General features: G+C 40.0%; 3 protein-coding genes across 6 annotated transcripts in view; 2 read left to right on the forward strand and 1 right to left on the reverse strand.

Annotated features, from left to right (window-relative positions):
- The first annotated feature begins 177 nt into the window (after positions 1-177).
- LOC112573406 (myosin regulatory light chain 12B-like) lies at positions 178-5334 on the forward strand. 3 transcript variants are annotated; one of them, XM_025253732.1, is made up of 5 exons: positions 178-315; positions 2037-2242; positions 2459-2620; positions 2968-3035; positions 3509-5334. In XM_025253732.1, the coding sequence occupies exons 2-5, from the start codon at positions 2059-2061 to the stop codon at positions 3611-3613; spliced, it is 519 nt and encodes a 172-aa protein (XP_025109517.1). In that variant the 5' UTR covers positions 178-315; positions 2037-2058; the 3' UTR covers positions 3614-5334. The 3 variants fall into 3 exon arrangements, with proteins under 3 accessions (XP_025109517.1, XP_025109518.1, XP_025109519.1); XM_025253733.1 differs by lacking the exon at positions 178-315 and adding an exon at positions 444-598; XM_025253734.1 differs by lacking the exon at positions 178-315 and adding an exon at positions 510-662.
- Positions 5335-11516: 6182 nt separating this feature from the next.
- Positions 11517-16289, reverse strand: LOC112573481. Its single transcript, XM_025253905.1, has 3 exons — positions 15791-16289; positions 14353-14567; positions 11517-13959 (listed from the first exon to the last, which is right to left on the reverse strand). The coding sequence occupies exons 2-3, from the start codon at positions 14539-14541 to the stop codon at positions 13348-13350; spliced, it is 801 nt and encodes a 266-aa protein (XP_025109690.1). The 5' UTR covers positions 14542-14567; positions 15791-16289; the 3' UTR covers positions 11517-13347.
- A 54-nt stretch (positions 16290-16343) lies between these two features.
- LOC112573480 (high affinity cAMP-specific 3',5'-cyclic phosphodiesterase 7A-like) overlaps positions 16344-18223 on the forward strand; it is a 51203-nt gene continuing 49323 nt past the window's right edge. The window contains exons 1-2 of one of the 2 annotated variants that reach the window (XM_025253898.1): positions 16344-16896; positions 16993-17247. The gene's annotated coding sequence lies outside the window, so the exon portion shown is untranslated. The remainder of the gene's footprint in view (positions 16897-16992; positions 17248-18223) is intronic. The other variant, XM_025253900.1, reaches the window with a different exon arrangement.

The following is an 18223-nucleotide window of genomic DNA, read 5'->3' on the forward strand; positions in this document are numbered from 1 at the left end:
TTTTATAAATCGTTTTAAATATTTCAAGTTACAGAATTTTAGTTTTCATTGTTATTGCACACTTTTATTTTATTTTAATATTTTGCAAAGAACATAATGTATAAATTTGTGTTGCTTTGAAAGTTGTGTTTTAGGCTGATCAGCAAAATATTAAAATAAATTTTAAAAGCACATTTGTTGAATATGCTGACAGTTTGGACGATTTCTCCCACCCCTTGATATTTTGATAAATTGAATATTTGTTGAGTGTCTCACGCCACCACTGCGCATGTCAGGAGATTCTGGTGACCTGAGAGATAACCGGTTTAGCAACGGGTAAGTAATATTACTTTCTTTAAACTCTTTTCACTGGGTTTTTCTTTCGCTTTCTTTTACGAACGAAAATTATCACAGACTGAAACACTTAAATGTGCAAACCAAACAGTATATAAGGGTATTTAAACGTTTCAAAGTTTCGGAAGAGAATGCTGACTGTTTCACTTCCGAGTCAAATTCCTGTCCACTACGCTGCTCTGTTGGTGGTCGTAGGGTGTGTATGAATCATTCGATTGTTCCCATTCTAGGATTGTCACCGTACAGCTCTGTTCCTTAAAAGGAGGTAACGACATACTTTTGGCTCTTTATTTTATTCTTCATTTCTTCGGTAGAAGACAGTCGTTGAGGTATGTCTGCTAGTTTGGAAACTTTGCTGTTTGTTCTGTCCGCTCACCAATAATTTGTATTCAGTTCCGGTTTTAGAGTGATTAAATTAAATACTGCGTTATCGTATGTGAATCATATAAATTAGTTCTTATTGTACGATTCGTATTTCTTGACAGATTAACGTATGGTTACACACTATAATGTATTAGAATTAAACACCAGTTTACTTCCTTATACTGGCAAACAGTCCAGCTTATGGAGAAGTCCTGTAGTATGGTCAGTTTCGCACTTACGAACGACAATGCTTGCTTTGTCGTTTTGAACACTTCGAGTGTTTGGCGGGCAGACGGCTTTGGAATTGCGATAAACAGAAGCAATGTTTGGTTAATATGTTACACATGACATGAATTGTACAGGCGGTAAATATACATGTATCAAAGTCTTATTCTTTACAACTTAAGACCAACAATTGTTATGCTAGATAGGCTCTATAAGATAAGATAATGATGATGGGTCATCAGATAATGAACATTTATAGAGAGCTTTTCCAACGATTTGCTCAAAATGGTGTACAGAAATAATATACAGAAGTAAACTAAATCACCAACAACCATACAGTCATATTCTCATTTAACAGACACCCCTCACTTCTAGAACAGGTTGATGAAGATTTAAAGTTAGGCTAAGTTTCAGAGAAGATGAAACTAAACAAGCAGTACCCAGATCTTGTCTGCTGTGATGCACAGAGAGGAGGTCTGTATGAACAGATTAGAACTACTAAACATGGCTTGTAAGGCATCAAAATATTGGGTGTCCAGATGGAGCCAGACCATAAACTTCATGAAGGCAGCATACATCCAAATCAAGCTGGCAACCAGTGCCATTTATAGAGGGATGTATGGCCTGTTTGCATTCTCAAAAGGCAATATGAACAGTATTTGAAGCTTGTCAAGGCAGCTGGAGAGGCCAGCAAGTAAAGAGATTAATTTTTTTTCAGAAACTTGAAGAACTTGCAGATTGATTTCATATGAATTTCTTGAGAGGGTGGGGAATATATGGTCACACAAGATTTCTATCTGGAAAAGTTAGATGCTGTATGAGGGAATGTAAGAGTGGTAGAAGATGGGCTACATACATTCTAAAATCACAGGCTTCTAGAATCACTTTAGGTTTGTCATCATTCATCTGTAGTTTGACCATCCTTATTTTCATTAAGTTGACTGTTTAATGGTCGAAGAGAGTTACTAGAACATAAAAGCATGGCTAAATACTAGTATTAGTATGTCATCAGTGTTCTGCTGATCCCTAGCTGCTTACTGACACTAAATTTAGACTGTAAAATGTGAAGTATCATTAAATTTATTATGTCTTACAGTGGTATTGTCTTGTTTCAGTACTGTCTGAACATCATTCACCATGTCGAGTCGCAAAGCAAAGGGAAAGACAACAAAGAAGCGCGCTCAGCGCGCAACGTCAAATGTGTTTGCCATGTTTGACCAGGCACAAATCCAGGAGTTCAAAGAAGCATTTAACATGATTGACCAGAACAGAGATGGCTTCATTGATAAAGAAGACCTTCATGATATGCTGGCCTCACTTGGTACTTACTAAGTGTGTGTGTGAATGTGTATAATAAAATGTAGATTTAGTCTTTATTAGGTATTCTTGTGATGTGAAAGGGATATCATTTGCCACTCGTGTTTGCAAAATATCAAAGTAGCTTTGACATACTGTTTATGAGAAATTGTATGCTTTGTGTTTTTTGTAATTAATTTTTTTTATCATTTTGCTCATCCCTGTTCATGTGTGTAAACAGGTAAAGATCCTGCAGAATGTTACCTGGATGAGATGATGAATGCTGCTCCAGGTCCAATCAATTTCACTATGTTTTTGACTATGTTTGGTGAAAAACTAAATGGTACTGACCCCGAGGACGTCATCAAGAATGCCTTTGCTTGCTTTGATGAAGGTGGAAATGGTAAACCATAAATAATTTTATTTTTATTGGAAATTGAAAGTTACACTTAAATAACAAAGCACACTGTGTTGGATATGCCATGTTATATCATTGTAGATTCATTTTTTGGGGACATTTTACTGTTTGTTGTTTTGTTTTTGTTTTGTTTGGGTTTTTTTTCACTCTACCAAAAATTGTGGGTATTCAAATGTTCTGTAGCAATGAAATCCTGCCTTAAAAGGCACTTGGTTGTTTTTTGTTTTTTGGTCTTTTTTCTACAGAATCCCATCAGTGTGTGTAATGTTCTGTATTTGTAATATGCTATATACTTTTAAAGCTTTTATTGCATTGATGGATCTTCTCATTAGGCTTTATCCCAGAAGACAGACTAAGAGAGCTTCTAACAACGATGGGTGACCGATTCACAGATGATGAGGTCAGTTGTTGTTTTGCTATCTTCATGGTATGCCTTACCCAGTGCTAGCTTTATGTAATTGAATGTGGATTTTATTGCCTTTTTTGGGACATCATTCGTGATTTATTATATCGCATGCATATCAGAGTTGTAATAATGCATGTTGATTTTTATTTTTATATATGTATAATTTCATAATTATTGGTTTCTCTGCTTGCATATATTTTAGTTATTATATCTTGTAGTTAAAAAGGAGTTTTTGCTTTTATTTCAGATGAATGGTAGGGTGTGTGCATTGATGTGCATACACTCATGTGTGACAGAGATAAGAGTTTAAAAGGCAGTAATCTAAATCTTGTATAAACTCATTACATTTATTCTGATTTATCCTGCATTAAATGTATATAAGGGTATCATATTGTTGCATCAGATTCTACACATTCAGAGAAAGTCACTTTTAGTAGTAATCCAAAAGAAATTTTTATTTTTTGAAGGTTGACGAGATGTTCCGGGATGCACCGATCAAGAAAGGCAACTTTGACTATATAGAATTCACTCGAATCCTTAAGTATGGCAAGAAGGAAAAAGATGATGAGTAGCTGTGCTGGTCTGAAGGAGTTGTTTTTTAACATGCAACCTGTATCGACAGTCCAGATTTGTTTTGATCAGAGTGTCTGCAGTCCATGGTGTCTTTCATCATGCTAGTATGTCAGTTACCTGCATTTAGTTCTTTAGGGTGATGAAATAGTTCATTTGCAAATACTTGCAAGCTGTTCATAGAATAAGAAAACTGGGTTAATTTCGTTCTATGCATCTTATAAAAGAGTCTGCGTGTTCAAATAAAGACTACTACTTTAGATCATCTTTATCTCACAGAAGAACATCTTCACTTTAATGATCATTTTAAAGAGAAATGGTGTATTGGGAAAAAGTACCCTTTTTTCATAGACATAAATAATTCATAATAATAGATCACCTGAAAGGTGGTAAAATTGCAACTGCATAAAATGTGAACTGTGGCAAGGGGGATAAAATGTATGTCGCTACCATCTTGTGAATAAGGTGTATGGAAATTTGAATATTTCTTTCTTTTATGCGTCTTTCCTACTACAGCAAATATGCGGTACCTAATGTTTTGTAAGTGCAGCTCTGCATGATTTGCTTTGTGCTAAGGACAAGACGAAAAGTTTCCTATATGCTTGATAGTGTATGCTCTCCCTTGGTGACAGTTTGCCTTGTGGCAGGGAGTAAATGGCATTATAGCCAGGTAGGGAGGATGACAAAGTCTTGGTTTTATGAAGGTAACATTTCTGATGGCACATATTTGATATTTACTGCTGCATTCCTGCATGATAATTTGGACCGCAAAATAATTCTATGCATTCCTTAGTTTGGGACCAATTGGCAGGAGCAAGCGTTCAAGTGTCCTTGCCCTATTCCTGAAGCGTAATGTTTGTAATGCTATTTACTTTATTTCTTGCATGATTTATATACAAGAGTGTAATATTTACACTGAAATGCACATTCGCAGACGTGGAACCATTGAAACCTGACGTGCAAAAATGGTTACGAGGACCATTTGTGAGGATGAGCTTTGCAGGCTGCATCTTTTGAGCTTAAACATGTGCTTCAGCATTGTACATTATTGTAAATGCTGGCAATCACATTCCTTGCATTTCAGTTTGTTTAGTTGCTGTATATACCTTGGATATGCTGGCTAAAAGCAATGGAATGTTAGATTTCCATGATGCTTGTACTTCATAACTACTGCTTTTCACATTTGCTTAATTCTCTTTTGTTCAGTACCATGCTTTTTCCTTTGTCATGCTTACATGCTGTCATTCTGCATTTAATTGTAAATGTGGCACTGCTAAAAACAAAACACTAGCACTGCTATTCCAGATTGACTGCACCTTACTCCCTAGTTTCCTTCCTCCCCAAATAGAGACAAGCTTTCCTGGGTTTCTTTTTCATGCCTGAACACCAGAAATAACCTTACACCAGAAGGTTTTGTATAGCATCTTAAGCAGTCTTCTTTCAAAGATTTTATTTTAACATACTGATCCAGCAGATTTTACGATATGAGTATACTACTCTTGCATCACTCGGCGGGGACCCTGTAGCCAGAGCCAGCGTGTTAAAATTGCCTAGATGCCAAAAGTGGTTTTTGTTCACCCCACTGCTTTGGCAGAGTCCATTCCATTCTCATGGGAACAAAAGTGGCTTAGTATCTTACTTGAGAAATTGTATTTTGTTCATCTATAATAGAAACTTTTAATGCATTTATAAATTATACGTGAAATAAAATAACTATCTTACACCAGGCTTTTTTATGTGTGAGAGGCTGGGGGAGGGGATGAGGGGGTTCTCAAATGTTCAAAGCAAATTGTCACTACAGCTCATTGCACTTTCCATACACTAGATCAATTTTACTGGCTGTGATGTGTTAGCCTAAGGTGACCTAATCCAGTGAACCAGTTGTTTCTACTGCTGCTGTGTATGTATAAAAAAATAGAAAACTTATTCTCTGTAGTCAACATGTATATGTACTGATATTGCAAGCTCAGGAACACATAATTACCAATTATTGCCCTTTCAGATTAATAAGGTATTGAAATGTCTAATCCATCAGTTAACGCCCGTACTTGTTTGTTCATACCTGAATGCAAGTCCAACCTTTGCTGGACCAGAAAAATTGTTCCACACTATTCAGTATTTGTTACACAACTGTTTCCCTCAACAACAAAAAAAGAGCATGCGTGGGACTTAGTATGGTGCACATTCACAACCAAAATCTTACAAAAGCTGGTGTTAATGACTAGCTCACAAAGAGGTCGTTTTCAGGTGCCATGTTAGAGCTGCTGATTCCCTAAATAGGTTGTTGCCATCATCTTTTGAAAGGTGCAATCTATCTCCTATCATCTGCAGTACATAATGAAATGGCTGGACGACATCTGTGAGTTGACAGTAACTAGTTTTTCATCTCATGGAGCAGTAGAGAGAGACCCCGGGAAAGTTATTATTGATATATCAGTTTTGTGACAGTGGTTTTATAGGGCTGAGTTTTTAAAAACTGACACAAGTATTCCTACATCTATAAATTCACAATGTAGATATCCATATATGTAGAAAGGACTACAAAAAATAACCAGCCATAAACCTAGATGCTGCCATTAAATGTTATGTATATTTATAACTGGTGCCAGTGTTAAGTGCCACAAACTTTGTTGCACAAGCATTTACTTCCCACACATTTTTCTGTAAAATTCAAAGCCTTTATTGAGCTGCCATCTGTGGTATTACTGTAACATGGAATCAGCAGCCAGACTAACAGATGCACTACCCTTTGTGATTATTGGGCTGGATTCAAAGTTCTGTCACACCAATTCACCAAGACTGTAATTTATGCAGAGTGGGCAGGCCTACTCTTCTCTCAGAAACATACCTTGCACCATGATGTCACATTAATGAATGTCCTGAACTTTTTTAATGGGTAAGAACCAAGGCCTTATAGGCTGTCCATAAAGTTAATGTTTATCCTGTTAATAGCTGCAAAAAAAAAGAGAGAAAAGAGACCCATGGATCGGTTTCAAAATGTTTAATAAGGCTATTTCCCCCCTAACAACTCACAAATCCCTATGAGACACGCTTAATTAACATAAATGGTCCTTGTGGATCTTGTTCTCTCCTTATGTACATATATTCAGATCCAATCCTTTGTGTTGATGATCTCTTTCAGTGCATGATAATCAAGAGGGTAGGGGTGTTCACCCAGATTTGGGCAAATGCTTTCACCGAGCTTTATCTAATCATTAGAAGGAGAGAAAAAAAACTATTTGACTTTAACGACGGGCTTATTTTGCGCCACGGGCACTGAGCTCCTCGCTCATAAGCTGGTAGTCGAAGCAAATACAGAAATACTTCACACCTTTGACAAAGAATGATCTTCATGCGGTGCTGTTCTCAACTGATAGTGGCAGAGGGCATTTTCTTGTGTCGACTGGCTGATCATTCAAATCCACAACAGCGACGGAAAGGGCGGAAGGTGAATCATAGACAATCAGCTTGTACGTGTTGACCCCACTTAAGGTCAAATCCCTATTATTCGTGTCGTAAGCTCGACACTGGGATACGCGTACTCTGCCCTTCAACTAATTGCCAGTCTCGCCACCAGATGCCAATTTGCGACAAGAGGAAATAAGATTGTAGAGGTGAGATAAGGAAAATTAGAATAAGCTGATATTATAATAAGGAAAACAGCAGGGTGGGGAGAAAGAGGACATAAATGATTGTGGCGAAGTAATAACATTTAAGTAAATGAATAATGATTACCACAGATCGGCTTTCATTAATATACAAATATTCAATTTCAGTGTATGCGACTTTGTGAAGAACTAAATAATGGAATAATCAGCGAGCAGTAGAACATGTGAAAAGGCCCAGCTGTCAACCGACAAACTGAAAATGGATGATGACACAACTGAGATCTTTCCAACAGCCTCTGAGAAGAAACTAAATCCACTATTATTACCAATTACCACCACTATTATCATAAGACCACCCAGTTTGGGGAACTCCGTAAGCACGAGATCAGAGTTCAGTCCCGTTGCTTCTCCATGCTGTTATCTGATTTTAATATAATCTTTGTTACTACTACAGTTACTTTCTCTGGAGTGAACATCTCTCTTTGAACATCCCCAGACCACCAGGAATCATCAACACACCAGTGTCTTGTGAATCTAATGTAAATGCAGTCTGAGAGTTTCTCTTCCTGGAACAGCCGGGTCAGCCACGCCTGACCTTTCCTGTCATATTCCGCATCAGCCACGCCTGACCTTTCCTATAATATTTCGCCATCAAAAAAACTCATTTCTGCATCTTTACATATCTGCTGTGCTGTCCCTGCTGAATTACTATAACTTTCTACTTGCTGACCTCCTTAACCGTCTGTTGGCCAAACTTCAAAGGGTTCAGAATAATGCCGCACCTATTGTCTTTTGTGCTCGTACAATCCGACCATGTGACACTGGCTGCCTGTTGATTACATTGATTACAAGATTGCTACTTTATGCTACCGATGCTTCACAAGAGAAGCAAGATGGACACTCTCCTATCTCCACGAATGTTACACCGTTACCACAGATCCGACAAGCCTCGAGTGGGGTCGGGATTTGTAATTGAGGCTGAAGTAAGCATCAACACCAGGATTTTGCAAGAAACCGAAAGAATAATAAATATTTTGTAGATATTAACCCAGTATAAATTCTGAAAAATAAACATTGTATCATATTCATATTGCCAGGTATTTCCTTATGCACGAGTTATCTCAGTTTATCGTATTCATAATATTTGTTTAATATTTTTTGTGTTTTTATACTCTTTACTAAGTCTGATTGTATTGTACTCAACACTTCGAGAAGATATCCAAAGAGTACGTGGTAGTGGGTTATACGGAAATCCACATAAAAAAGGAAACACAAATTTGTCCATTATTCTCTTTTTATGTATGTGTGGGCATGATATTCGATGACTTTTTTTTTTACATTACATAGTTTATGCATTTTCTTTTTATGTAAACAAAGGTCAACGCTAGATATAAAGTGTGGGTAAAGTTCTGCCACCTTCATTGTCAAAATCCTTAATTTGACAAGCCTCTCATTTTATATGTTGTTGGTGAATGTTGGAGATAAAGACAGCACCCACAAATGAACGATGACATTTCCTCTTTCTGTTCAAGGGCTTTGTTTTATTTTTTTTCTACTTTTTCTTTCTTTTTCTTTTTCTTTTTTTTTTGTTGCTTTAGTTATTTTGATTCAGACGACGATATAAAAGACAGAGCTAATTGGCTATACAGTCGGTGAGTTGTCAGAAGTGGAATGTCTTACCAGATTCAGGGAGTGGTACAAGAAGGCATTTTCTTTGGGTTTGTTTTCTTTTTTTAGTCAAAGAAATGGAGAGCGGAGCAATTTTCCTCAGAGGAGAGGATATGAGGATATGGAAACATCAATAGAGACCGACATTTCGTGGTATATCATCTTGCTAAATGACCTTACAAGAAAGTGTGTGTGTTTTGTGGTTTTTGTTTTTAGTGTCACCCACTCTGTTCTAAAGGTGAATAAAGTTGGTTATTGAACAAAATCGATTTCGACTCTTTCTCTTCCGTCTTTCTCTGTTCTGCGTGCGAGTGGATTTGTGGGTCTGTATGCGTGTATTATGCTATGTATGCATTGTGTGGGCAGCAAGAAAAAAGAAATGAGTACAAAAATTATCCTGGGCTTCTTTCAAACTTGCCGCGTTCATTCTATTTTTTTTTTTCTACAATGCTTTTCTATGTATGCATTTATTGCTTGAGAGAGCATTTTTTTACATTTTTGAAAAATAAGTTTTGTGTGCGCACGCGTTCGCGTGTGAGGTTTTTGCACATCTTTACAATTTAGGCGTTGGATTATTAGTTTTATTTCTTCATTTCAACAACATTAACAATATGAGCTTGCTGAGACTAGCGTTTCGAGAAGAGCATAAGAAAAATGAGCACTTCAAACATCCCAAGGGAAATCACACTTTCTCTCTCTCACCATGTGTGCGTTGCCCTAGATCGATTGAGACTTCATTAGCTACACTCCCTTTTCCTCCAAACCGCCCCCCACTCACCGCCAGCCCACACATACCCTCATCACTTCCTCCCTGCAGCTTCTTCTCCATCGCTGAGGGCAGTGGCACGACGGCCAAACGATTTTTTCCCCCTTTTTACTGACGTCACCGACCCCGTGCTGACGCACTTCCGACACTACCGCCGTCTGACCACTCGTGGTGCATGACGGTCCTATCAGGCTCCGAGGTGAAAAAAAAGTCGGTGACAAATGAAAGCACAGTCTGACTGCCATCGTTTGGACATGACTGCAGGACCTGAAGCGAAGACGTGACCATCATCATCATCCGACTGAAAGCTCTCGATTATTTTAAAATTGCTGCCACCAGCTTTTCCATTACAGTGAGAGGGTTTAGAGCATTTCAGTGCTATGATGTTTAACATGTAAAATCTTAGTGTATTAAATAATAGAATATTTGACAATGGTGTCTTATAATTACTTTTCAGCGCCATAAGTTTTACTCTGCTCATGAGAGGTATATAATGGGTCATAGTCTCATAGAAATACACATTTATTTCTTCTTTCTGGTCTTTTTTCCAAAGCCTTCTTTGTCTGTCTTTTTTTCCTCTTTACTTGATGTGCTTTGGTCTCTTGGTCGCAACATAATTTCTAGATGATACATACTACTGATAAGCATCGTAATTATAAAGTAAAAGTTAAAGTCGCTGTTCGAGCCCCGAGAAAGCATTAGGGAACTGTGTCCTCGGTGTCCGTAGTAAATGTTTAGCCTCACAAGTGCTGGGCATGACAACTCAGAGGAGATTAAAACATCCGGTTGATGTAGACTGTTAGAGCATCTGGAACGGACGTTTTGTACGGTTGAAAAAGAACGAAATCAGACCGCTTGGCGTTGACGTAGCAAGTCGGCCATCTGGACACCTTAGAACCTCGTGCTCCCCTAATTATTTGCTTCCGCTAGAAACACGCAGAACCAGATCGTTATTTGCACAGAATGTAGCATATGAAATGTGTATAACCCGATGATAAAGGATGCATGTATTAAAAGGAAACGGGCATGTGAGGTTTTTTTGTAATTGGTATTTTACGACGAACCAGCAACTGATGGTATACATACATCATGGAAAAGTATGTGGACTTTTTAAACGGGAGCTACATGTGGAGAAAAAAAAACAAAACAATATCTAAAATAAAATCGAAACTCAGGAAATCAGATGATGAAGATGAAGGTTGTATGTACTAAAGATGAAGGTTGTATGTACTGAAAATTAAATACTAGCTTAAGGTGCTGCAGTATTTCATTACGGACGTGCGGACTGACGATGAAGGATGTGTAATATACTGATATATTGCAGGATATACATAATTATAGTGTATGTGAATAGTTTATGATGCCGGAACTGTGTGGAAGATCCGGAGAGCACGGATCTACACGCCGTCCTAGTGTTTTATCGAAAACTTTCGTCTTGATCAGCGAAATTCTTGTAAATGAACAATACCATTAGAAGTTCCGGTAAAAAGTCTTAGTTGTCAAGACGATGTTTTCTGAGTGGGAATAATCTTTCTTTCATTGCTATTCGCCCTCCTACTGGACTAAATGTTCTTTCGCTAGTGCCTGCTTTTATTGGTCGTGTGTCTTGTTCGTTCTTTTCTTCCCCACTCTCTCTACAAGCTCGTGTTTGTTGAGAGACTGAAGCGTGGATCTTCAGTTGCACCCTCGTCCATTATAGGGTATCAGTGTCACATTTAAGAATTTGTTTTGAAAAAGACTTTTCTCTACAAAAAGATTATACTTTTGATTTTCTTTATTCTGACTTTTCTTCCAAAAAAATTGTTATTTGTAAACTGCTTTCACAAGAGACTATAACTGATGACAAGAAGAAAGAGAGAAAGATTTGGAAACGTCCTGTTTATTAAATACATCCATTGCTTTATTTCTAGGAAAGAAACACATACTAAATTTATAACAGTCATTTTGCTTATTAAATGGGACAGTACTGACATTAATCTGTCTTCGACGTAGAAGAAAGTCAGGAAGGCACCAAAACAAAAGATAAAGACCGACAGGCATTCAAAGGGGAAAAAAACAAAACAAACAAAAACGGAAGCTGTAGACTCTAGAGAAACTAAAACACGGCAGCAATGTCATGGCAACACTTGGGCTTCCCACAAACAAGGAAGCAGATACCAGAAAGAGATTCCCTGGCCAAGTGTACACAGAACAACACAGCTGTCATCACTGCGGCGCTCAGGAGGTGAAAAGCACACAAGCTGTGTCCTTTCTGCGCTGCATTTTATTTGCTGAAACAAAATTTCAGATTGCTGCTCGCGGCGGTTCGTGCTATTGATTCCGTTCGATCGAGTCTTGCCGGAGGCAGGGCTGGGTGAGAGACATGTAGATGAGATGCCGCGTGACGTAAATGTCTGGCGGTGGCCAGACCCCCTGACGATCCCCTGTCGTCCGTTGTCGTCGGATTTTCTTGCAGTTCTTTCATCATCATCATCATCCTCATTATCATAGTCCTCCTCTTCCTCCTCCTCCTCCTCCTCCTCATCATCATCATCAATCATCATCGTGACCATTATCCTCCTCCTCCCTCCTCCTACTCATCATCATCTTTATGGTCTTCTTTTTTTCTATTTTATGTACCTGCTTCTTTCTTTGTTCCCTCGACATTAATCTGAATATAAATCCCATATTATGAACCTGACTAGTCGAAAGATATGCTTCTATTTTAAGCCACATCTTTATATCTTGGTAGTTAAATCTCAAAGATTGCGAGTTGGTATCTATCTAGCTTCAACATGTTACTTACAAGTGCTGCTGCGTATTCTTGTCATCAACTGGGCATTAAAATAAAGTACAAAGACCCACTTGTCAGCATGTGAGCATCAAGTCAATGGGGTCCTTGTATATTTACACGTCCCTTTTACATTTGTAATGAAATGAGTATTAAATGCATAGGCTCGACATATCCTTGAAATCAGGGCACCTGTACAAGCCCTTCTCTACGTTTTCAAAGAACACACATGCCGAGATCGCAGTTCATTACGCCTAGAAATGAAACCTTATTCTTTTTTTGCCAGCCGGTGGCTTGTCACGCAAACCATACACACGAACGTAAACTGAGTTATAGTTTTTTTAGTACTGACTTGCGCAATGTGACCCAATCCCACAGGGCTGTGGGAATAGGGAAGTTGGGGACGGGGGGAATGGGAATGCCATTAGATTGCAAGGTGACAGCTGTGTCCAGGTAGTGTGAAATCCCCAGAGACAATGCGTGCAACAGCTGGACAAGCGACAGAAAGAAATCTCGTTTTTTTTTAACACGTGTCTGGTTGCCACAGCAAATTTGCTGAAGCCACTTCGCCCACCAGGGTCTCGGTTTTGACCTTAAACTCAAATCATATAACCTTCATGACGAGATTTCATGCATCTGTCAGCAAATCATGAAAACTAAACCAATAAATAACACTACAAGATATGTTTTAAAATACCTTCTGGGATTATTAAGAGGAAAACAATACGAATGTTTAATACATCCATAACAAACAAAAGAAACTGTTGATGTAATGCTGAACGGTTTTGGAGTATTTTTGTTTTTCATTAAATAAATGCACCATAGTCTATCCAGTTCCAGGATGAAATTCATGCATTACGAAGATTACCTCGTCCACCACAAGACAACGAACTACCGAACCATATCGACTATCAAACGTATCGGTTACAGAAGATCTTCGTTATCGTTGAACCCCATCTTGGCAGTCCTCTCGAGCTTTTGCATTGCCTGGTGGTACTTGGCATTGGCGTTCAAGACGAGGTTGGTGACGTAAGCACGCGACGCGTCCTCGTGGTGCTTCCGGTTCTCCTCGTACTCGCGCACTAAGTGAGGACGATTGAACTCCGGGTTCAGATAGGTCCTGGCATGCAGCAAAGGCTGGTAATCCATCCAGGAAGTCATGAGAGTTCTATTCAACGAAGGTTCGTAGGGCATGGACTGCTGCAGTCTGTGATTCTGATGTTGTTGCGGTTGTTTTTGTCGCGGAGAACCTCGATTAAAAGAGCTGTCATCAAGGTTTGCACGTGGTGATCGGGTAGCACTGTCCACGTTTTGATCCCGATCCAGTTTTGTTAAACTAGGTTCTGAAACTGGATTTGGAAGAGGATGTCCTTTTAATCTTAGGTTCTCTCGGTTTCTGTCCGAGCAGCACGGACAAGGTAGCGGGGCGAAGCCGCACGTGATTGGTAGTGATTGTCGGTAGCGTGAGAAGTGCAGGTAATGTGCAACCACCTGTTCAACACCTTCATCCCGCATCTTGTTCAGAGAAGGCATCACCTGAAAGTAGAGGGCATAATGTGATGTCGCCTTTCACACGTGTCTGTCAGTTTATGCCATATGTTTGCGTACTCGCTTGTGCTGTGTGTTGCAAGATAAACGTGAGTTTGCGTGTGTGTGGAAGGTGAAAATGAAGAAAGGAAACAAAGAGATGAATATAAGGTACTTTTGCATCACGCGGTACTTGAAGATTAAAAAAAAACAAACAAACAAATCACGCAGGCAACCAGATAGACTGAGTCAGAGAGAATGAGATTTTGTGGAACACCAAAAGAGATTTTCAGTTAGTCATCAAATTTCAAACGAACATCCAGGTAGATTGGGTGTTGTGGGGACAAGATCCGAATTCCCAACAGATTTTGGCAGACACCAGACTGAGACCATGGTGAGCACCTTGGGTGGAGGTTTTATCGTGTCGGAAGGGAGAGTCTGGATGACCATGGAGCTCCTGAAGAGCGAAGGGTTGAGGGTGGCGCCGGGTGGGATGATATGTACTGGTATACGACTTGTGCTCAGACGAGATTCCTCCCGGATGGCAGGCAGCACCACCGTTCGTTTCTTCGCCCTCCCCGCTGCGTTCATGGCAGCGACAAAGTGATGGTAGGCAGCTATCAGGAAAATGAAAAATTGTTAGTCATTACCTCACACTAATTTTTTTTTCCGGTCAATCATACTATCTAGTGCTCAGACTAACTAACATTTACCAATCACACTGCTTAGCGAGATTCTTCTATAATTACTGAGGGACTGAGTTAATTTCTGTCTAAAACAGCTTTTGGTTATTTTATTTGTTGTGACATTCGTTCGATCTGCTTTTATCTTTTTAACCGTTCTTTTAAAATCGTTTCTTCTTGATTATTTTTTTATACTGACGTCTTGGCTCCACAAACTGTAGTTAATACTCTCCCTGTATAAACAATAGATGTGCCTTTTCCTTGTCCCACACTATTTTTTCTCTTCCTGACTCCTTTGGTGACTGGTAAAGGACGAGGAGAGGAGTGACCCCCTAAAAAAAAAAAAAAAAAAAAAAGCTGGTGTCTCAATTCCCAACGACCGTGAGATCATGGGACTATCCTTAAAACCTTTTTTGCCTTAAAATTTCTCGGGGTTAATGCCTCTTGATATGCAGGATGCAGCTATGATTAAAGATCGAGTCAGTAACTAGATATGAGGAAAAGTCGTTCACCTGTCATTAAATTTGTCATTGAAACACAAACCGCTCCATGATTTGACACACACGAGGCAGAACGCAATAAAGGTAAAGGTAGACTCGAAACCTTTCAGCCCTTGGAGTGAGGTACTAAAAGACTTTAGTATTTTTGCTCGGGGGCAATCTTTTTTTATGAGGGTGATGTTTATCTCCTGTCTTTCCAATTCATTGGAGGAAAGGGGAGGGTTAGGTACCCACTCTATATTGATTCAACTGGGGGAAGTACGTTGCACCACTTATGGCCTCATAAGTCGGTGTTCCAACCCCTGTCCTATTCACTCCCTCAATCTGCAGTATTGTATCAACACCTCGATGACCAGCAAGTTTATAAGCTGTATGAAAAAAAGGCTCAGATGTGTCAGACCGGGGAAAACATCCACCCCTCCAACCCCAACGCCACCCTTTAGACTCCTTTATTACACGCAGGTGTTTCAACCTTTTGCTTCTAAACAGTTCCAGCGAAGACTGGCAGCCATTGTGCTTGTCAGGTTCCATAGTGCCAGCGCTCATGTTAGGACACAGCTCTGCAATTCTTTATCAGTTGTTATCATTGCTTTCGCGGTGTCCCTCTCTATGCTGAGTCCCTCTCATTCACGTCCAGAGAAACAAACTATTTCTTACCTTGTTTAAGATGTTTATGCTGCCGGAGAATGACGAGTCCCCACCTTCATACACAACCACTTCATTATGACTCACTTAGGCGGGTGTCGTTGCTGTGGCGTTACCTACACCCGACCGTGGCATGTCAGGTGTGTGACGTCACGGGAGGCGCTGGCCGAACGGGTGCCAGGCCGCTCGAAGCGTGTCACCTTTTGACCTCAGTATTGATCTGGTATTGATCAGTATCTAACACCCCGGTCTCGTATCGTCTGAAGAGGTCAGAGAATGTCACAGAGATACTCGACGCACAGCACGCACCTCTCTTTTCTACCCAACTACTTCCACCCTCCTACCAACACACCCGTTTCTCGGAGAGATTGTTGTTGTGTCCTACAACGACTGTGACGTGGAGCGTTCAAAGACACGGCTGCACGTTTCGGCACAGAGAGGTAACTAGCGTGACCGTGCACCTGGGCTCCGACGACATTCCTTCGAGTGCGGCGTTCAGCCTGCACGCCTCCGGTTGTTATCTCGGCGGGGTGGGGAGTGGGTGGGTTGTGGTGGAGGTGAAGAGAGAAAGCCCCTTTCAAGGCAGTACAGTGTTAAAAAGTTGACCAACAAACGACAACCTCGTCGGGTATGTAACTCTCGGTGAACGTTTCCTGAATGTGGAGCGAGCGCTGATGATGGGGATTTCGATAACATCGTACGTGAATCGGCAACTGTTAAATGCTGTTAGCGTTATCAGATAATTAATGAGGATCCTCGCTAATTTGGTAGTCATTTAATGTGTTTGGGGAAGGACAGAATGCCATACAGAAAAGCGACCTCGATGCAACGTGACATGATCTTCCTTCGCAACCTACAGACATGCGACAGCGACGGCATCTTTGATCTTTTGGAAGTACGTCCTGCTTGACAGGTGAATTTCTTTTCAAAGTCCACAGCGTCCAAAGCTTCGATTCAGACAGAATTCTTTGCTTCAATTTAAAAGGTTGGGAAAAGTCTATAGATTCTTCACTTGTGACAATCTGTACTCAAAGGTAACGACTACAGTGTACAGTGATGACGTCACAAGCGCACCCGTGTAGGAGAGAGGAAAAAAGGGGAGAAAATCAAAGCCGAGGGTAAGTGGCGTTTTGTCAGTTGTGTAACTCAGGGTGTAATTTGATGTAGTGACAACGACATGCAAAGGGCTGACCGCCTTTTTTTCTCTGGCGTAGGGTCCTTGACGATACTTCAGGTGCATTTTGTTTTCCTCGAGGCGCGGGGTCTGTCGGGTTCTCAGATGTGCAAACTACAGCAGCCCACGATGTGTGCTCTCGGCAGTGAGTCTCCGGCTGTTAAAGTGTAACACCCTGACATCTTTCGCGCCCTTCGTGTGATGTGTTCACGTGTGTCGTTCCTAGAAGACTGGGCCAGGTGGATGCTGACTTGTACTAACGGGTGGATAGTTTAATGGAACAGAATCTTTCCAGGTAGAGCAGACAGCGCACTTATCTCTCTCTCTGTATCCGTTCAACTCCGGACTGTTTTTCTGTCTTTCCTTATCTTTTTCTGTTTTGCTGTCTCTCTCTCTCCTATCTCTCCTCTCTATTGTATTTTTTTTAATTGTTCTCTCTTACTTTCTGTATCCCCCCTCTCTGTCTATCCTACTTTCTATCCGTTTCATATTTTGTTATCCCACTTTCGTCCCCACTCTCTCTTCCATTTTCATTCAAACCCCTTCCATCCATTTACAATTACCCCTGACACACTTCTAGTCCATTTTCTTGTTCATGTTGTCTCTTTTTTTTTTTGTCTCCCCTTTAGTATTTACACAAATATCGTAGCATTATACTTTATATTATAATTAGCTAAACTGTGCCAGCATATAGCCTAATCTTGGCTTACGATATCGTTTCATTTACTTATAATATCAGGCCATGGAAGCCTTTGATAATGATTCATTACAAGATGCTGTTTCCCCAAATCTGAGTGAATGCTTACCTCACTTCCGTTCTCAAGATACGAGATAAAACGCTAACCCAGTCATTACAAGAAGCAAAAATGCGCCTGCTAAGCCATTAAGGTAAAAAGAAAGCAACTTATACGTCAGAAAGAGAGTATGTATGTAAGTCCGAAAGATTATCAACAAAATATTGCATCTTTAAATCTCACCGGCTGATGAGCTGTCAAACAAAAGCTTGCCAATTCTAGAAAATTTATTCATTTCATTACGTCTCCATTTATGTCACCAATACAGTGAGGATTAACTGTCCTGGGTTCAGATCTTGTCTCGGGCGCGGTTTTCTTTCTCTGCATGTGGCCCCTGTTTACAGGCTTGATATAACCTGTTGGCCCGGCCTAAAATCCCAAAGCCCCCATTGCTCTGTTTGAGTAGTTCCTTTATTTTTCGTTCAAATGAACTAGACTTCCCCATCCCCATCGTGGGCTACACCCAGGAAAAACAGA

Source organism: Pomacea canaliculata, linkage group LG10 (genome assembly GCF_003073045.1).
Source record: "Pomacea canaliculata isolate SZHN2017 linkage group LG10, ASM307304v1, whole genome shotgun sequence".
Taxonomy (NCBI): domain Eukaryota; kingdom Metazoa; phylum Mollusca; class Gastropoda; order Architaenioglossa; family Ampullariidae; genus Pomacea; species Pomacea canaliculata.